The sequence below is a fragment of the Paramormyrops kingsleyae genome, chromosome 13 (genome assembly GCF_048594095.1).
Source record: "Paramormyrops kingsleyae isolate MSU_618 chromosome 13, PKINGS_0.4, whole genome shotgun sequence".
Lineage (NCBI taxonomy): Eukaryota > Metazoa > Chordata > Actinopteri > Osteoglossiformes > Mormyridae > Paramormyrops > Paramormyrops kingsleyae.
In genome coordinates, this window is record NC_132809.1 from 26,886,575 (window position 1) to 26,903,793 (window position 17,219).

At 43.2% G+C, this 17,219-nt stretch overlaps 2 protein-coding genes across 5 annotated transcripts in view; one reads left to right on the forward strand and one right to left on the reverse strand.

Moving 5' to 3' along the window:
• Positions 1–12,000: 12,000 nt before the first annotated feature.
• On the reverse strand, positions 12,001–14,868 carry fancf (FA complementation group F). The gene is made up of 3 exons (XM_023797828.2): positions 14,729–14,868; positions 14,543–14,607; positions 12,001–13,076 (listed from the first exon to the last, which is right to left on the reverse strand). The coding sequence occupies exon 3, from the start codon at positions 13,063–13,065 to the stop codon at positions 12,049–12,051; it is 1,017 nt and encodes a 338-aa protein (XP_023653596.1). The 5' UTR covers positions 13,066–13,076; positions 14,543–14,607; positions 14,729–14,868; the 3' UTR covers positions 12,001–12,048.
• gas2a (growth arrest-specific 2a) overlaps positions 13,343–17,219 on the forward strand; it is a 35,782-nt gene continuing 31,905 nt past the window's right edge. Inside the window, exons 1-2 of one of the 4 annotated variants that reach the window (XM_023797829.2) lie at positions 13,343–13,357; positions 14,528–14,719. The gene's annotated coding sequence lies outside the window, so the exon portion shown is untranslated. The other 3 variants (XM_023797832.2, XM_023797831.2, XM_023797830.2) reach the window with 3 other exon arrangements.

The following is a 17,219-nucleotide window of genomic DNA, read 5'->3' on the forward strand; positions in this document are numbered from 1 at the left end:
CACATGTACGCACGCACACGACAAATACACGAGGAGTATAAATAGACACACTCCCTTCGAACCAAATTATGTAAGCCTAAATTTTTGCATTGACACAATTTGAACCGCAGCAGGAGAAACCTTCATTTCAGTCTTATTTCCGCTTGTCTTTGATCGGAACCTTGTTTCGTATGCAGATAGAGAGGTTCAGTTGTCAGAGGTATTTCAAAACGATGTCTGAAACGAATAATCGGATAATTGAATTTAGTAAAAACTGTCATTTCATAACTGAATGAACCCCGACAATATAAAAAAGCAATATTTAACCATGAATCAGGCTGTTATTGTTAAAGGTGTGCTTAAGCTGCCCTAGGGTACCAGTGTTGGTACCAACGGTAGCCTGCAGTAGTATAACTTGTATAGATTGGTTGGTCTAATTTGAGTCGTGTTAGTGCATCTGAATTTCAAATGAATTCGGGGAACTGGCGAATGGATTATTGTGCGAGAGGTCAATTGTTCGAAGGAGGACAGGATGGGAAAGTGACATAAGCTGCCCTCGGTTTAGTGTACACCATCAATCACGACATTATAGAACAAGGGCAAGCTTTTACCGCATTGATTTCCTAAAGGTCTTTTTTTTGTGTCGTAAGTGGCACAGAAATTGGAGAACTATGTTATAGTTAGGATGGTGCTCATTGCCTTGGCATGAGGGCTATAATGCATCACGGCGAGAGAGAAACGGTGATATCGGCCCCGAAAACATCATTAGTTCAAGATCAATATGACATAGGCCTATAAGCAAATACGCACGCATAATAGCACCAGCGTCGTAATAAGGGGATATATCATAGGCTATTACAGTGGTAAAGAACGGATGGTTTTTCATTTGGAAATAAGCATGACTGTTTTAATCGTTTCATGAAACGTGAATTTACGAGGGGGCGGCGCAATTATGTAATATAAAAGCCGGGTCCTTAGTTATTATTTGCTTATGTGATGACGGTTTGGTGGTGGGTCATCCATAGCCCTGTTGTGTTTTCCTCTGGGGTCCATGTTTAAGTAGTATAGAAGACCCATGGATTATATACGAATATTTAATTGATGATATATGTCAAAATAGCGTATGAATAACCCATCCATCATTTTAATTTGATTATACTTAATACATTACCTCAAATCAAGTTGCAGTTAACAGATGATAGAATCGGCATCGGAAAAAAACGTTTAAAATGTCTGATATGGAATACTGTTCCTCATCGAAACGATTCAAACAAAATGTGTACAAATAAAATATACTTTGGTACTCGCCAAAATTTAGTTTAAAATATTTATTATCGTGTCAAAATGAATATATGATCAAAAGTCGCATGCACCATTCTAAGGATTGTCTGTGTTGCTAATAGGCCTATTGTGTGTTCGGGTTATAAAATAGTCCTAAAGCAAACAAATTTGCTTTAGGACTATAATGTAAAAAAGGGCCTATAATGTAAAAATAAAATATTTAATATTAGCATATGTTGGAACAAACGATCAAGTTCAGCAATTTTTTAGGGAGATAAAACGAGACAAATCTGACATCTCGCTGAAAAGCTTTATCGCTGTCGGTAGAAGATTAAAATGTCTTATGTCTGTAAGGATGTCCTGGCTATTCGTATTTAGGCTGTATATAGGCTAGTGATACACGGGGATGCGCTCAATGTCTACCTCACTGCCCGGTTAATTGTACCGGGCAGTTGAAAACTTGGTATTAGTCATTAATAGCTGGTACTTAAATATTTATGCTACACCCGATTTTAGACAGTAACTCTTATAACCATGAAAATTCAGCAATATCATGCTATAGGAAATACTTTTATTATTACTACATATGTATGAAGCAGTGCGCTCACAAATACAACAACTCTATATCGATATCATTATTATGCAGGCTTGTGCAATATCACATAATTATATTATTTAGGACCCCAGGGATGCTAGAAAAGAACATTTTGACCGCAATTGCATTTTTGGCATTTTCTGTTGATTTGTAAATGCTGATGATTCGTGGTAAGTTTGCATATTTAATTGCAGCCCTACTGAGTTACTGGTTTGTACCAGATCCGGATTTATGGGTACCGGTGTTTGCGTTCACCAGCATATATCGTTTCCTACTATGAAATGTTATTTCCGCTTCCTCATCAGAAAGCATGTACCGCAAGGTCGAATGGTTACGTGGTGCAGCATGAAGGTGGTGGTGCTGAGGCTATGGTAGAAAATCTGACCCCCCCACGAAAACTCAGCCAGGGCCCCTGCCCGTGCTTAGGCCCCCCAGTCATTCAGGGCTTCCGTCACATTATGCCAATACCTTTGTATTGTAGGCCAATAACTAGCCTATAGCACGTACAGGTCTTTAGATATACCGCGTGTTTTGCGACTTTTAAAATAGATGTATCCTAGCTTATAGTAGTGTGTATATTTTAATCCACAGAAATAACAGTCTATTCTCCTCTGAACCAAAAACGAAAAATAGTCACCAGGGAATGTGTCTGGACTGTAGGTGGAAATGTAAGGCTTTTGTCTGCTGCAGTATAATGGGTGTCACCTCACTGCACAGTCAAAAACAGAGATGGAAATAAATTACCCGGTGTAGAGAATCAAACCCAAAAATATCACATTTCACTTAATGTCATTGCTTTGTTAAGGAAACGACAGGAGCGTGTAAAGCAACAGAATGTAAAACAAGAAAAAATATACGAAGGTTTAAATCACATCAGAAGCAGCCGCCATCCGTAGTATAACTATGATTGAGTTATTTCTTCTCTCATACGCAAGTGTCATTTTTTTCGTCAAAAAACATTTGGCTCCAGATTCGAGCCAGATTGTATAAAAAGTTTGATTGTCCCCTAGCGGTCATTTGTGAGATTGCCAGATCATTTAAGCCGTCTTCTTTTCTTAAAATCTTCATAAACATCCCGCTGTTTCATATTTCATAATTTGTATTTCTACTGGGGTGGAATTCCCGTCCGTCACCGAATGCTGCCCGTAAAGTCCAAACTGCTGACCATGAATCTAACATAAAACTCAGGAATTTCCTGTTTAACGAGGTTCTTGCATAACTGTGTCCAGAGAAATTTTAAATGCACATTTTAAAATGGCCGAATTCCCTGCGGATTTACCAGGCGCTGTGTTGCATTTTCGACGCATTTGGGCTATGTAATCTTTTTTCTCAACACATATAGGCTAATCAATGTAGGCTACTGTATAATTGCAATCAAAACGTCACGATATATATTTTGCGTACACACACGGTCTATTGAACTACTAATTAGATAAATGCTTGAAACAGATCCAGTGAAACAATTGTCATTCTGCGATTACTTTTTTTTTTACTACTTGTATAAAGATGAATGTAACGAAACGTGTGCGGCTACATTACACCCTGTGCTTATGGATGATAAAATAACGCGTGCATTTTTTTTAATGTGATGTCTAAATTGCACTGTTGTTTCCAGACGTCATTAAGGCGTTGAAGGGCTGCAGGCAACAGATTCATCAATATCTCATTTCACAATGAGCTATGCGTAGATCTACTTAAAGCCTATTATTTCCTTTACTGTTGATCAGGCAGCTGAGACATGGTGCGGATGAAAGCCGCGAAGACATTCTCGCGTAGCCTACTGCCCCTCTTTGAGGACTTCCTTACAATTAGCGCATACGCAGATCTGTTAAAACGGTGCATTTGTGAAGCAGTGCATGTGAAATGCAAAATAAATGTCACGGACGTGACATCGCATTTAGTGCTAGACTGCATGTTTATAAATAACCTTGATTCCAGTGGCATGGTGTTGACTGTGTATATCGGAACGCACGTTTTTATCGTTTTGGTACATCGACTGGGACTGGTGTTGAAATTATTTCATTAATTTTACCAGCACCCAGCATTAGCCTACTGGGAAGGGTCCCATCTACAGCCATCGGCCCAGCGGCCAGACGCCCACGGGCACCGTAAATCCCGTCAATCAGACCCATAATATTTGCAGGTCTCCGCTGATCCGTCACCTTGGGGCACTTCCAGGTGTCAAACCCGACAGCCGCGCCACATTACTACAGTAATACGGCAGTAATTTGCCCGGCATCGCTGACACGTCCCCTTATGGAGAAAGGCATCCAGCGAAATAACAAGCTTAGGCTAACTTCTCCAGCAGCAGGGCACGTAAATGTTAATTAAATTCCCCGGTCTGCCCCATTCACTCGGCGACTTAATTAACGGGGGTGTAGTGACTTGGCCACACTGTTTTGGCGTAAAGTATAATTACACCTCTTTTGTTAATAAATTGCATAAAGGAGTCTATAAATCTGGATTTTTTTATAGTTAGGGCTGGCTTCTAACTAAATAATTCACTACTTTAAGCTCAACTGCCCAAAACACCCTCTCTCCCTGCTCTTATTCAGGCGCCCCCCTTGAAGGCTTACCGATTTGTTATTGGGTGATACTGGTCTGACGTTACATTTTCTTCTTATAATAATAATTTTAAAAGGCTTTTGCCATTTATTCATTTGTACTATTGTGGCTTAATTCAAATAAATCAACTCTCTTTCCTGTGAACTGGCGTTTGTGTCGACCACCAATGACTTGCATTTGCGGTTCAATTATTTATCCGTAAAAATAAAGATGGGATTGTTTTCTGTGGTGCCTTTTGTCATTTCCATTTAAAACACAGTCTATAATGATTTGAAGGTGTGCATATACAATAATAAAATAGCAATAAATAAATAAAAAAAACCGTTAGATATATTTAGGTGCAGAGATTGCTTCATGGACCCAATCCACTTCCTGTACAGGCTTTGAAGGCCCCCAAAAAGCCTCCCATTCACAGTGCCTGTCCCGATTCACCAGACATTAATTGGCGCAGGTCTCTTGACTGGGTGGACACATCTGATGTGGCTGGGGTCCTTTTGTCCCCGGGGACCAATTTTGGAGGCACACAGCATGTGCTACCCATGTCTTGCTCTCCAGTGAGGAGGGATGGAGTGTGTGGCCCTAATGGTTGTGGTTGCCTTGGTGACGCCTGATGCCGCCATCTGTCGGGACCTGCTCATTGATCCACATCTTGTACCTGCTCCATATTGGTTTAGGCAATCATGTGTGTGCAGAATCCCAGTTGGCTGTAATATTCTCATGTATAATTAATGTAGACAATAAATGGCTGTTTTTTTTTTTTACTGGGAAAGGAGCAAACTGCTGAGAAAACGTAATCATCAAGCCCTGTGATGATGGAGACACGCAGGTCCAAGGACCTGCACTGTGAAGCCAGAGCTGTCACCCTGACATCGTGGTTCACATTGTTCAGCTCAGTGAGGTGAATGGATCACCCATAGATTGGCCCTCTGCAAACACACGGAGATACACGTTGACTCAGTTAGTCAATTTTTATTTTAACTGTTATGTCCCCCCTCCCCCCCCCCCCCCATTTTCACTGACAGTCATGAATGTGATGAACATGTAAAGAGAACATTTGGGCGTTGAGCTGCGGTTCCGGAGCCTATAGAGATGTGAGGTTGGGCCCCTCGGGACGAGGGGGGGGGGGGGGGGGTGTCCCGCCCACCGTGTTGTGGCCTCAGTGGCTCTGTGATTGATGTGGGCCCCAACAGGCCCCCCACCCCCCCAGACCAATTGTCTCTGCCCCCCTTATTTTATCAGCTCCACAGTACGCAAAATATTATGGGGGGGGAGGGGGTTCTGCTCAATGACTTTCATTAACAACCCGGCTGTGACTCACAAGCTGGCTAACCAGCTGACGCAGTTAACAAGCCTGGGGGGGGATGGGCGGAGCCTCAGGCCGGATTCGCTACGCCGCCCTCCCATTCTCTGATTTAGAGCCCCTGCTTTAATGATAGGCCTGTAGGGCGTCCGGCTCATTAAGTCTTATGTTACATCACGTCTCCATGCTTGGGCTGTAATGTGGCTTGTCTGTGACAGGTTTGACAGCGCTGCGCTGCTCCTGCCCATAGTTCTGCTCAGAAAAGGATTTATTGGCGCTAATATATAAAATGTGTAACGAAAATTTGATCAGAATACCAGAATATTTGATCTTTATGTGCACCAGACAGAGCTTAACCAGGAGGTCCATGAGCAGATTATGGGAAGGGCCTGCAGGCCTGCTTATATTGTTTCAATCTGTCTTTGGTGGGTCTCCTAACGACGTGTCACAGTCCACAGGCCTGCCCCCGTTCACGCCCCCTTACCTTCTTACCACACAGGAGTCACCCGTCAGCCCATTAAACCTTATGAATCTTTTCACACTATGGTGAACTACAACTCCTATAATTGCTCAGTCAGTCATGTTCAGTCCAACGCTTTCCTCATTTGTTTTATGTCTTAAACACAATGAGAATGTTTTTGTTATGGGTTTACAGTCTGTCACTGCTTGTTAACATAATTTGATTATTGTAATTAAATAATTACACAGGTGAACGCCACAGGTTAAGAGTTTTTTATGAAACCCATAATAGATTACTTAATGTAATGTATCCTTAAAGGTAATATGCCATAATAAAATGATCAATGCTCCTTTCTTGTACAGCATATAATGAGATTTAAACATTTCTTACTGTGTTTCAGTTGCCACATGCTGTGCTGTTCTTTTTCTCTTTACCAGTCGACCAATCACAATGCACCCAGTCCCTGTTTGCCCAATCACATCACATTAAGCATATTGAAGTTACAAGAACAGAAAGCCATCGACAAAAACCATATTTGCGGAGTGTGGCGCGGCTGTCCTTTGTCTTCCCTTCAATGATCTCACGTTGGTCAGGTGCCTCTGTGCGTAATGAAGCTCGTTGCCTTCAAACCCGGCGGCCCTGCAGTGAAACCATCAAGGACTTGTGTGAATGGATGTACTCAGTGTAGAGAAAGGGCCCCTTTCAATGCGGAGGATCCTTCATGATCACATGATCGCATTAATACTCTTAAGAGCAGGGGCAAAGTTGGATGAGTGCTGGTTGTGTGTGTGCGTATGTGCGTGTATGCGGGTGTGTATGTGTGTGTGTGCGGTTGCATGTTTGCGTGATGGGGGAGGTGTAATATTGAACTTCTCTTTCTGCCATTCGGTAGGGAGGGGGCATGAATATGGGAGACACACTAGGGTGTGGGGGATGATGCGTGCCAGGGTGTCGATCTGTGGCTGACACCACAGTGACGCATGACCATGGGGGGGGGGGGGGGGGGGGGGCAGACACCTTCCTCAGCTCCTCACCCCAAAGCTAATACAGATCCTGTAGCCATGAAGGCTTATGGACATCTGAGAATGCAGTGTGATGCAGTGGAGTATACATGATGCCTTTCCAACACTGCCATGTGCTTCTAGTTAAAAACAAACGCCCCGCTGCCCCCTGCACATCCCCCCCCCCCACCCCACAGGCCGGTGAAAACACCAAGAGCTAAAATCAGGCCCAGCCATGCAATCGTAAAACCTTGCCCACTGTGTCATAAGCTTGGCTGACCTCGCGCTTCTGTTCAGCAAGCTTAACCATTACCCCCCCCCCACCACCCCCCCACCCCTCACTATCCTGTGGACCACCCAAAAAGTTGAAACCGAGTCTGTCTGTCATCTGAAGCCTTACAATAAAACCCCTAGTTGGGCCATCTGAGTCGGCTCGTCTATGCAGTCAGATTTGTGGTGGGGTCCACGTTGACGTCATGCGTCACATTATCAGCGGCGGTCAGTTACCGGCCGGCTTCCAGCCCAAGCTGTCCAGCTGCTGCACAGTCGTGCTTATTGCTCACAGGACGAGTAAAGGTGGGAAAAAGGAATAAATCACTCAGCGGTTAAAGCTTCACTGGCCCCCACCTGGCCCTGGGGACTTGTGGTGTTTACATCCTAAAGCCTCAGGTCTAGGCTGGCTGCTCTGAAAAGGATGTGTTTTGATCTGACCACGCCCCCCTGGGTGTCCATTAGCCAATCGCAGAAGAGCAAAAAGCTCAATGCAGCGAAGGTCACGCTTCAAAACCAAGTTTGTGTTTCTGTCTGTGATCATCACCTTCCAATCTTTTTCATTTTCAGGTTACATATTAATTTTAAATCTTTTGAATTGCATGGACTGCCCTGACCAGGATAAACGGCTGGAAGATGGATCAATTGAAATCAATGTTTTACTATCATCCTATAAATATTATCCATCGAATCACAATATACGTTTGCTATACTATCATATCAGCAATAACGTGGTGTCAAAACCTATTTTAGTCATTAATAATCCTATAGCAACTTTCCCAAAGTGTGTGATGAAAATTCAAGAACAGCAGAACAGACGGACATCACCGTTAATGGAATGCAGGGCCGAGAGGCTTAGAGGAAAGAAAAGTCAACGGAGGACAGGAAACAAAAAGTCCTGTGGTAGTTATGGGAGGAAGGATCTCTGTGAGCTCATGGCCATCTGGCTTTCGAGCCTCCCCCCACCCCGAGGCATTCTAACTCTGGACAAGTCTGAGATGTATGTAGGTGTTCTTAGAAATAAGGTTTAAATGGAGTTGCAGTGGTCTATCCAACCCGGCATGAGGGCAGCCATTGAGCGCTAACAGACCTGCAGATCTGCTGGTGGAGTCAAAAATAACACTGGGTGAATATGATTGGCTCAGAGGTTAGTGCTGCAGAATCACATGGCTTTGAGTCTCGCCCCCTGCCCTGTGTGCATGTCCTCCCCATGTCTGTGGGCTTCTATAGGTTTCCTCTCAAAATCGAAATACATGCAGTTTATGTGAATTGCTGTTTCTAAATCTGTGTCTATTTGTCCAGCCTCCATGTGGCTCTCAATGGATAAATGACTAAGGAACATGGATGAAGATGAGAGCTGATGAGCTATTATAATAATCTATCCATCTACCAATAACTTATTCTGGTCAGAATCACATTATGGGGGGGGGGACTGGAAACTATACCAGTCTGCACAGGGCAAAGACTGGGGTACACTCTGAATGGGATGCCTGTCGATTGCAGGACATGCACACACACAAACACCATCATACACCATGGATAATTTAGAAATATTAATTATCCTGTGTTGTGGGAGGAAACTGTGAAACTAACAAACTATTATATAACTAGGTAAAAAACAATCATTTTAACTAATTGAACTCATCTGCACTGTACTTAAGCTCTTTGAACATTACATCCATCCACTATCATTTTTTTTTTATTCTTTATTTATATTGTCCACATGCTTGACTCAGCATTGCACATCTCCTGTAAAAAAATCCTTGTATTTTTACTTTTAGATGTTTATTTGTATGTGTTTTCTGATATCACCCGCACAATAAAGAAATTCCTTGTACTTCTCTGTACTTGGCGAATAAAAAGATTCTGATAACCCAAAATATCATTGTATATATAAAATCAACAATATTAATGTGTAAGCCAAAAGCATATTCAGAAAATTAAACTGATACCTTAATTGAATAAGAAAACCCCACCTCAATAACAGCCATTGTTAATTACCTTCCAGCTGACACAAGTAGCTAATTAGCCTCCCCCAGTGTCCAATTGTAATTATTGCGATTTGTCCGAAACATATATATATATATATAACCCCCCCCTCCCCTTTTGCAAGGTCAAATTGGATACTGAGGAATAAAGAAACAAAAACATTCTCATTTTTTTTTCAGTCCAATGGTGCAGAAAAGATGCAGATTAGAAGATAGATGTGAAAAATCCCCCGGAACACTTTAACCATGGCATGGACACTACGGGCTTCAGTGTGGCCTTTGTGTGGAGGTTTTCGTCTTGGCTCCCTTCCAGAGAGAGAGTAGATTTGTGCAGAGTTCATGGTATTTGCCTGTCAGGGCCCAAATGAAGAAGTGGATGTTTTGAGGAGCCTGCGGCACCTTGCAGAGATCATGTCCTCCCGCCAAGTAGGTGACTCAGGAGACACCGATCAGAGACGCCACAAAGGGTCCGGCGTCATTTTGCGAAAGAATCTGCCCATGTTGGAACAACACCATGAACTCTGCACAAATCTGCTCTCCCGATGGGAGGAAGCCAAGACAAAAACCTCCACACAAAGGCCACACTGAAGCTCGTTTAAGGTATGCAGAACCCTCTGGGGAACCTGAAGCCGAGCGGGGAAAATGTTTTATGATCTGCTGAAACCAAAATAGAACTCTTTGGCGACTGCAGAATTCAGTCTGGTGAAAGGTGAACACAGCGTTTCACTTAATGAGCACCATGCCTAGTATAAAACATAGCGTGGGCATCACGATTTAACGGGGGTGTTCCTCTTCCTCGCAAGAACACTTGTGAGGACTGAGGGAAGTTGCCAAATTGGATCTTAAACAGTACTTGCAAGAATATAAATGGATGTAAAGTTGGTTGTTCATCCTGATTAGGACCAAATGTGTCAAACTAGGTTGATATTGCTGGCTGATATTTGGACTTTTGTCAATATTCCAAGTTAGCAGCAGAGCTAAAGACAGAACTACTAACATATTGGAGATTGTCCAGTGCAGTTATCAGCCATTTTCTGTGGTGTAGGATGAGGGATTTTGGTGGCTCACTCGCCACTTATCACTTAGTCTCCCAACTCGGTGATACATTGCTGGTATTTTGCTGCCTGCATTATATGATGTGGTTGCTACACATATTTGTGGGATTTTAAGATGTAACATCACCAAATTCAGGGAGCTCAGGATGTAAATGGTTGTTGGTATAAAAAGTGTTAGACAAAAAATATTGGTTATTTGGTATCGATCAGAACTTCAACATCAAAGCATCATTCCAATAGCATTCTGTCTTAACAGGAGATGGACTACAGAACAGAAAGGGGACTTCCTGAGGCAGACCAATCAGAGAATGACCTCAATCTGATTGGACACCTATGGAGTGAGCTGAAGAAGTATGTCCACAAATGGTCTTGCTGAAGCTTTCCTGGAAAACTGAGTAAATATTCCCAAATGTATCTGTGATTTCTTTCTACCACTTCCAAAAAACATGCAACAGGTGTACGCACATTTATCCATCATAAATATTTTATTATTCATTATTTTTGGATAACTGGAGCACATTTCTGCTTGGAAACTATGTATATGTAAATGGAGGTGAAAGAAAATCTGATTTCATTAGATTTGATTGTTTCGGCTGTTGGACCAAAAATAAGGGTTGTGCTCTTTTGTCAGATGACTTAGAAACCCTGTTACAAGACGACACCTGTTACTGCACATCTGTATGGACTGGACTTGCATTACAGAAAGAGACAAAAGTGCTGAGGGGGAGAACTTTATTTTGCCGAACAATACATCTAAGGGACTCCCTGGGAAGGTGGGGGGGGGGGGGGGCTCTTCCATTTATACCATGTGATCCTGCCATTATGAAATGTAGCCTGAGCCTGGATCGTCTTCCTGCCTCACACTTAATGCACTCACACAACATCTGCGCTTCTTAGCTGCATGCACCGATCCTCCATCTCATCCACATTACTATTCATTGATATTTTATTCCAGACTGCTGGTGACAAGCTACAGATTTGTTTATTTATTTTCCTACTCCGTCGACTGTTCTAGTACAGCGGCAACAATCTACCAGGAAGCCTTATGTCCAGGCAAACTGTGATGATACAAACCCCCTAAATATTTCTTTTGCGTATTAATTCATAAGCTTTGCGTCGATCTGCTGCTTTGTACAACAGCAGTTCTGTGGCGGGCAAGGGGGTGAAATTCTACTTGTTAATAGCCTATAACTACTGGGGAGGGATTATTTTATGAAGTTTAGTCTGAGACAATTCATTGTTTGCACGTCAGTGCATTTTCTGATTCAGCAGCAGGTGGAACCTGAGATCTGTGTCCCAGGTAGAAGGTACAGAGAAACTTAGGAGGTACCTTGATGAAATGTCAGGTGAACATGGATCACTTTAGTTAACAGTGGAACATTTCTGACTCGGAAGGATACGTGCTGTTTGACATCTACAATCACTTGATCTTAACCCCTTGAAGGCCTTACGAAACCTTTATGGAGGAAAGTACAGTTCAGTATAGTATTCAGCCTACACGGCAAATATAATATTGGTTTTATTGACATGTATGTAACACAGACATTAGGAATTTTATATAGCATTATTTTTCAGTTCTGTGAGGACATCACTACTGACGCTCAGACCTCTAACCTCGAAATCCCCATCAGCTGCCTTCATTTCCATCAGTACCTTGTCAGTTTCTTTCTTTAATGAAGGACTGGCGCACAGCAGGGACCGGAAATGATCAACCAGATCCCCAAAGGACACTGCCTGTTCACTGGTCTGGACCCACTGCCCTTCATTTATGTCGTATTTGAGAGTGTGAGCCCAGCTTTTCAGAACATCTCGATAAGCCTCCCTGAACTTCGTAGAGACTTTGACGACCTGTGTGATCGAAGAAACCGGCAGGACCCGGCAAAAAGTCTGCAGGAGGTCCCGGTCGCGCTGCAGCCAGTCTGCAATCACCTCCTGCGCTCTCCCGTCGTCGTCTTTACTTTTGCCGGACAGAAGAGCTGCTGCCAGGATGTAAGCGACCTGGCGCCTCTCACCTTTACATTCTTGTAGAATGGAATCCAGCAAGTCCACCGATCGCCTCTCAGAGTCGTGATGCAACATCAAGTCGTCCAGACGCCCCCGTAGTATGCGGCCCTGTGTGGCGACGGCGGGGTCGTGAAACCCCTGGTCCTCCTCTGATTCCCAGGCGTGGGCGAGCAGCCCGGTCGCAGCTTTATAACCGATGAGCTCCTCAAGGTATGGAAAGGCGGGTCCGCTGCCGTCCAGGAAGAGCCTGATCGCTGACTGGTGGAGAGCAGGATTCTGCATGAGGTTCGAGCAGAGCAGAAATTCACATCGGGCCAGGTCTGCAAACTCCAGGTCCCGGCATTGCCCAAACACGCCCCCGAGCCGCGCGTTGGCGAGCCGCAGGGCGCCTTCCAGTGTTCGCCTGGCTTCTGTATCGGTGTGAAACCTGGCGTGCAATTCTTGGCAGTAGCGGGCCCATCGGAAAGCCCGGTGCAGGGCAGCGGCGTCCCACTGCGACACGAAGCGGGTCCCCGACACGGCCAGCAGCTGCACGGTACCCTCCAGGTCCCTGCATATCTTCTCCATTGGTTTCTAACCTGCTAGTTGCAAACAGTACTGAACCCGTCTGACAGTCCGTTAACAGCGGCAGGTCTCCCCTTAGGCGTTTAAAACATAAAAACAAAACTATATAAGTATATAATCAATACTGCCACTAGTTTCCGCGAGCCGTAGCTCAAGCCTGCACGCGCGCTTCCTTTCCTGTTCTGTCATTGGACAGCTGCTTCCGGGTTAACCAGTCACGAGGCGAGGTATCAAGACGAGGGAGAAGCCATATAATCGATTAATCTCCTCCTCTTCACCCTGATTGGCCAATTCGGTTAGTGCAGAGTCTATACTACGTCATTACTGCGGACAGAAACTTTATGATGCTTTGAGAATAGGGCACCTAAGTTTTCATTATTATGTATATTCAGGGAAATTACGTGAGACTTTTGTGGGCGCAATTTTCGAAAAGCTAGTGCAAGACAGTGCAATATAAGAATAAAAATAAGTGATAATAATGCATAAGTAATACAATATGTGGACAAGGTAGCTTTGCGGAATGTGCAAATTGACAATAATACAGTGTTGGATGTGTTGGAACAGTATACGAAGTAGACTGGCAAAACGGAACTGGACAACACAATGAATATAGAATGGACAGATCACCGATCCATTAGAATTTGTCTACATGTATATTTTAAAATTTCAATATCAAAACATGAAGTCTGAGTTTACCGCAAATTTTAATCAGCTACAATATTAATCAAACTTGTACGTTTGATTAAAAGAAGCTTTTGTTTTCAACACATGAAACATCCACGTTTTTTCAGTATCTTATGAGGTTTGTTGTTATGCAACTAAAATAGATTATGGAAGCAACAGCTGTTAGCACTGCTGAATTAATCACGACTTTAAACATTTGTTTTGCATAGTATAACTTGGGTATAAACTTTTTTTGCGCTTGTCATGTGCCGTTGGATTCAGACGTCAGTTAAAATCTTAGAAATATTCATATCACCAGTAAGTGTTCTGGCAAGTAAAAGGTTTGAGAACGTTAAGCCCTGCATACACAGAATATGGAAGATACGGCATCATCGATTTGTACAGCGCAAATTTACACTTTTGCAAGACTTACATACGCACCTTACTTATTTTAACTTTAAAAAAACGCGTTAAAAGCGTTTTTTTTTGTTTTTACAATAAGTAGCTGAAAAAAACACTTGGCTTTAAAGTTTTGTATGTTTCTCTCTGATTACGTAATGTTTTTGTATGCGTGTGAAAACTGATTTCGTCTATTCTAACCGGCCGTTCATATTATATATTGGGAATGTAGATCTTCGTGATATATTTTAGTATCTAGATATGTGATTGACAGTTTGTCAAACCTGTAGTCATACATCTGCAGAGTGAGAGCGCGTGGGAGAGTGAGAGAGTTAAAAAAGTAGGAACGGGAGAAAGAGAGAAAGGAATCGCCAGTGTTACCACTTGACTTTCGTCCTATCAGCGGTGTCCTACGTACCATGCAGCGACTTTCTGCGAGGTGATCTGGCCGTCGGGGACCTGCGATGCCCGACCTACCCTGCGCTGCAGGAGAAAAGGCGGATGAGAGCGACAGGGTCGGGAGGCAGAGAGAGAGGAAGAGAGAGAGAGAGGAGCTGGGAAGCGCGTCTGGCCGCCACAAGGAGCATTGCGGACGGTGAGTTACCGGAGTCCGACGTCTTCTGCTACGGGTCCGAGCATGCAGGGCGTCTCAGTTTAAACTTTCCGTACCCAGGTGGCAGTTGCTCTGAGCGTGCATTTGTCAGAATAAAGACTCAGTGGATCCGGATAAAGTTAAAGAGTGGGCGAACTTTTAAAATTTGAACTGACCGTTATTGTACAAAGAAATATGCAATTTTATGCTTATTGTCGCGTATTCTGATCAGTCATTGCAAAATTTGTGCAGAATGCAGAAAATTAGATTACGCAAAATAATATTAATAGGGAATTTAAGAGATGTGAAATAAGAGGAGTGCATCGATACATTTTGTAAGTCCTTGAAGGCCGTGTAAAACCCATCATAATCGTAGACCTTCATACTATACTTGTTATTATACAAAAATTATAAACATAGATCTATGTCTTGAAACTACAGTTTGAGCATTTTGTGGGGAACTCTTCCGGAGATGGGATGGAATTTGAAGTAGTTGGTACAGATGAGAACCAGCCAAACATCTGTTACAAAAGAAGACTTTTGCAAAAATAGATTAAATGTTTTCCAGTTTATATTAGTCCCTGAGCTGAAGGTGATTATTTTTGTGAACGTGGTTGAAGTGATTTCTGTTTGTACAAAATGCATTTGTTGTTTTTAACTTGGTGGGACTGAGCCATAATTTGTTAGGCATGGAGAATTTGTCTCATTTAGAGAACTAAACTGTGGCTGTTTTTAAAAAACCAGTATGAATCACTGTGCCTTTATTTTATGATTTTGTTGTGGGTGGCAGGGTGGTAATGAGTTTACGTGATGGGTCAGGAATTTATTTATGAATATTTTTGTGAGTTAATTTGTCTTTATGCTAAAAGTCTGGTGCTGTTGTGGTTCTTTTAAAGTTCTCAATAATAAAATGTTATATATGGAATTAGGGACTGAGGGCAACAGTTTGGAACTTTTACACCAACTGTGTGACAAGCTTTGTGTATGCACGAAATAGACAACTAGAACTGAACCACTTTGTGGAGCTGGGAAAAATTAAAGAGATTTTCTTTTTTATAGTCATAGTAAAAGGCTGCCACAAGATTAGAGTGGTCTGGCCATTTATAAGTTTTTTGGATAGTTTATACACCTAGTTATTTGCAGTAGAAATATGGTTGTTGGGTGAGTGTGTTTGTTCTTAGCTATCATGCCATCTACTGGCTGGAGGTGAAAGAGCACCATGAAAATTACCTGAGTAGTTTGCATATGCAATAAAGAGCGGGATACCCCAGGTAACACTGAGTCTGTCCCATTAACCTGCACCACACGTGAAGCTAAGTGAGAAAAAGATGAAACCCAATCACAAGCCATTAATAACCTCCACAAACTGAGCACTACAGGCGAATGGAACAATGCTAATCTGTACCCCCTTCAGTGCTTTTTGGCATTAATTTGTGAGTTCAGTTGCCGCTCATGCTCTGAATGCCGTCTCTAGATCAGTGGTTATATTTAAAAGATTGGAACAAATAATAAACAAATAAACAAGGTCATGTGACACAGAGACAGTGACTGGCGTGCCGGGGGGACCTGGAAAGCGGGATGTGACAATCTTTCGGTCTGATCACCGAGCCGGAAACCCTGTTCTCCTTCTCGCAGTTTATTTGACTAAGGTTCTCTGAAACTCGTAGAGGCAGTGGGTGGGGTGGGGAGTTGAAGAAAACCCCTTTTTTGTTTTTATTGTGCTGTGCTGGAATTTGGCAGATGGCCGCCTTGCTGGAGGGGCTCGCAGGCGTGTGTCGGACCCTCTGCCTTATTTCTGCGATTGTTTTGTCTGGGCGCAGCCGTCAAAGGTGAGTGGGCGTGTGAGTGCCAGGGGGATTAAAGCAGCTTCGCCCGCCTGGGGACCTCGGGTATGGACGGCAGCGCCACCCAGAGATTCCTCTAACTTTTTGGTAAGCGTGTGTCTCTCTGCCGCACTTCCTGTTATGTGTAGATGGCGAGAGATATGGGTGAGGCGGTGAAGGTGGAGGTGATGTTTTGGTGGAGACAGGAGGAGAGACTGTTGGGAATTTTTTTCTTAGAGATAGGAAGGCAGTTGAGGGGGGGGGGGGGGGGGGCGGGGTGGTCGGGTGTCCAGGGAAACAGGTGGGGTGGCTGGGGGTGATGTGCCCTTTAAGGTAGGAACTGACGTAAGTGTCTCTATATATGTATGTATGTAGTTATTTATTTATTTTACCGAAGGCGATACTGGTGGATTGTGGGCTGGTGCTATGTGTCTGTGATGGGATTGTTGTTGAAGTCTGTCTTTTTAGCCTACATTTTTGTCTTTTAGGAATGTTAAAGGTCAAAATGTCTTACGTGTTTGCGCTGTCTGTATTTTCCTGCCGAATATGATTTTTTTCACCGAAAAATTGTTTCCCCTATGGGGACAATAAAGTATCTATCTAAGTAAGGCAAGAGATACGAGTTACAGTCAGTGCTGCTGACGTGATGTGAGCATATGAAGTGAAGCAGCAAAGCCAGC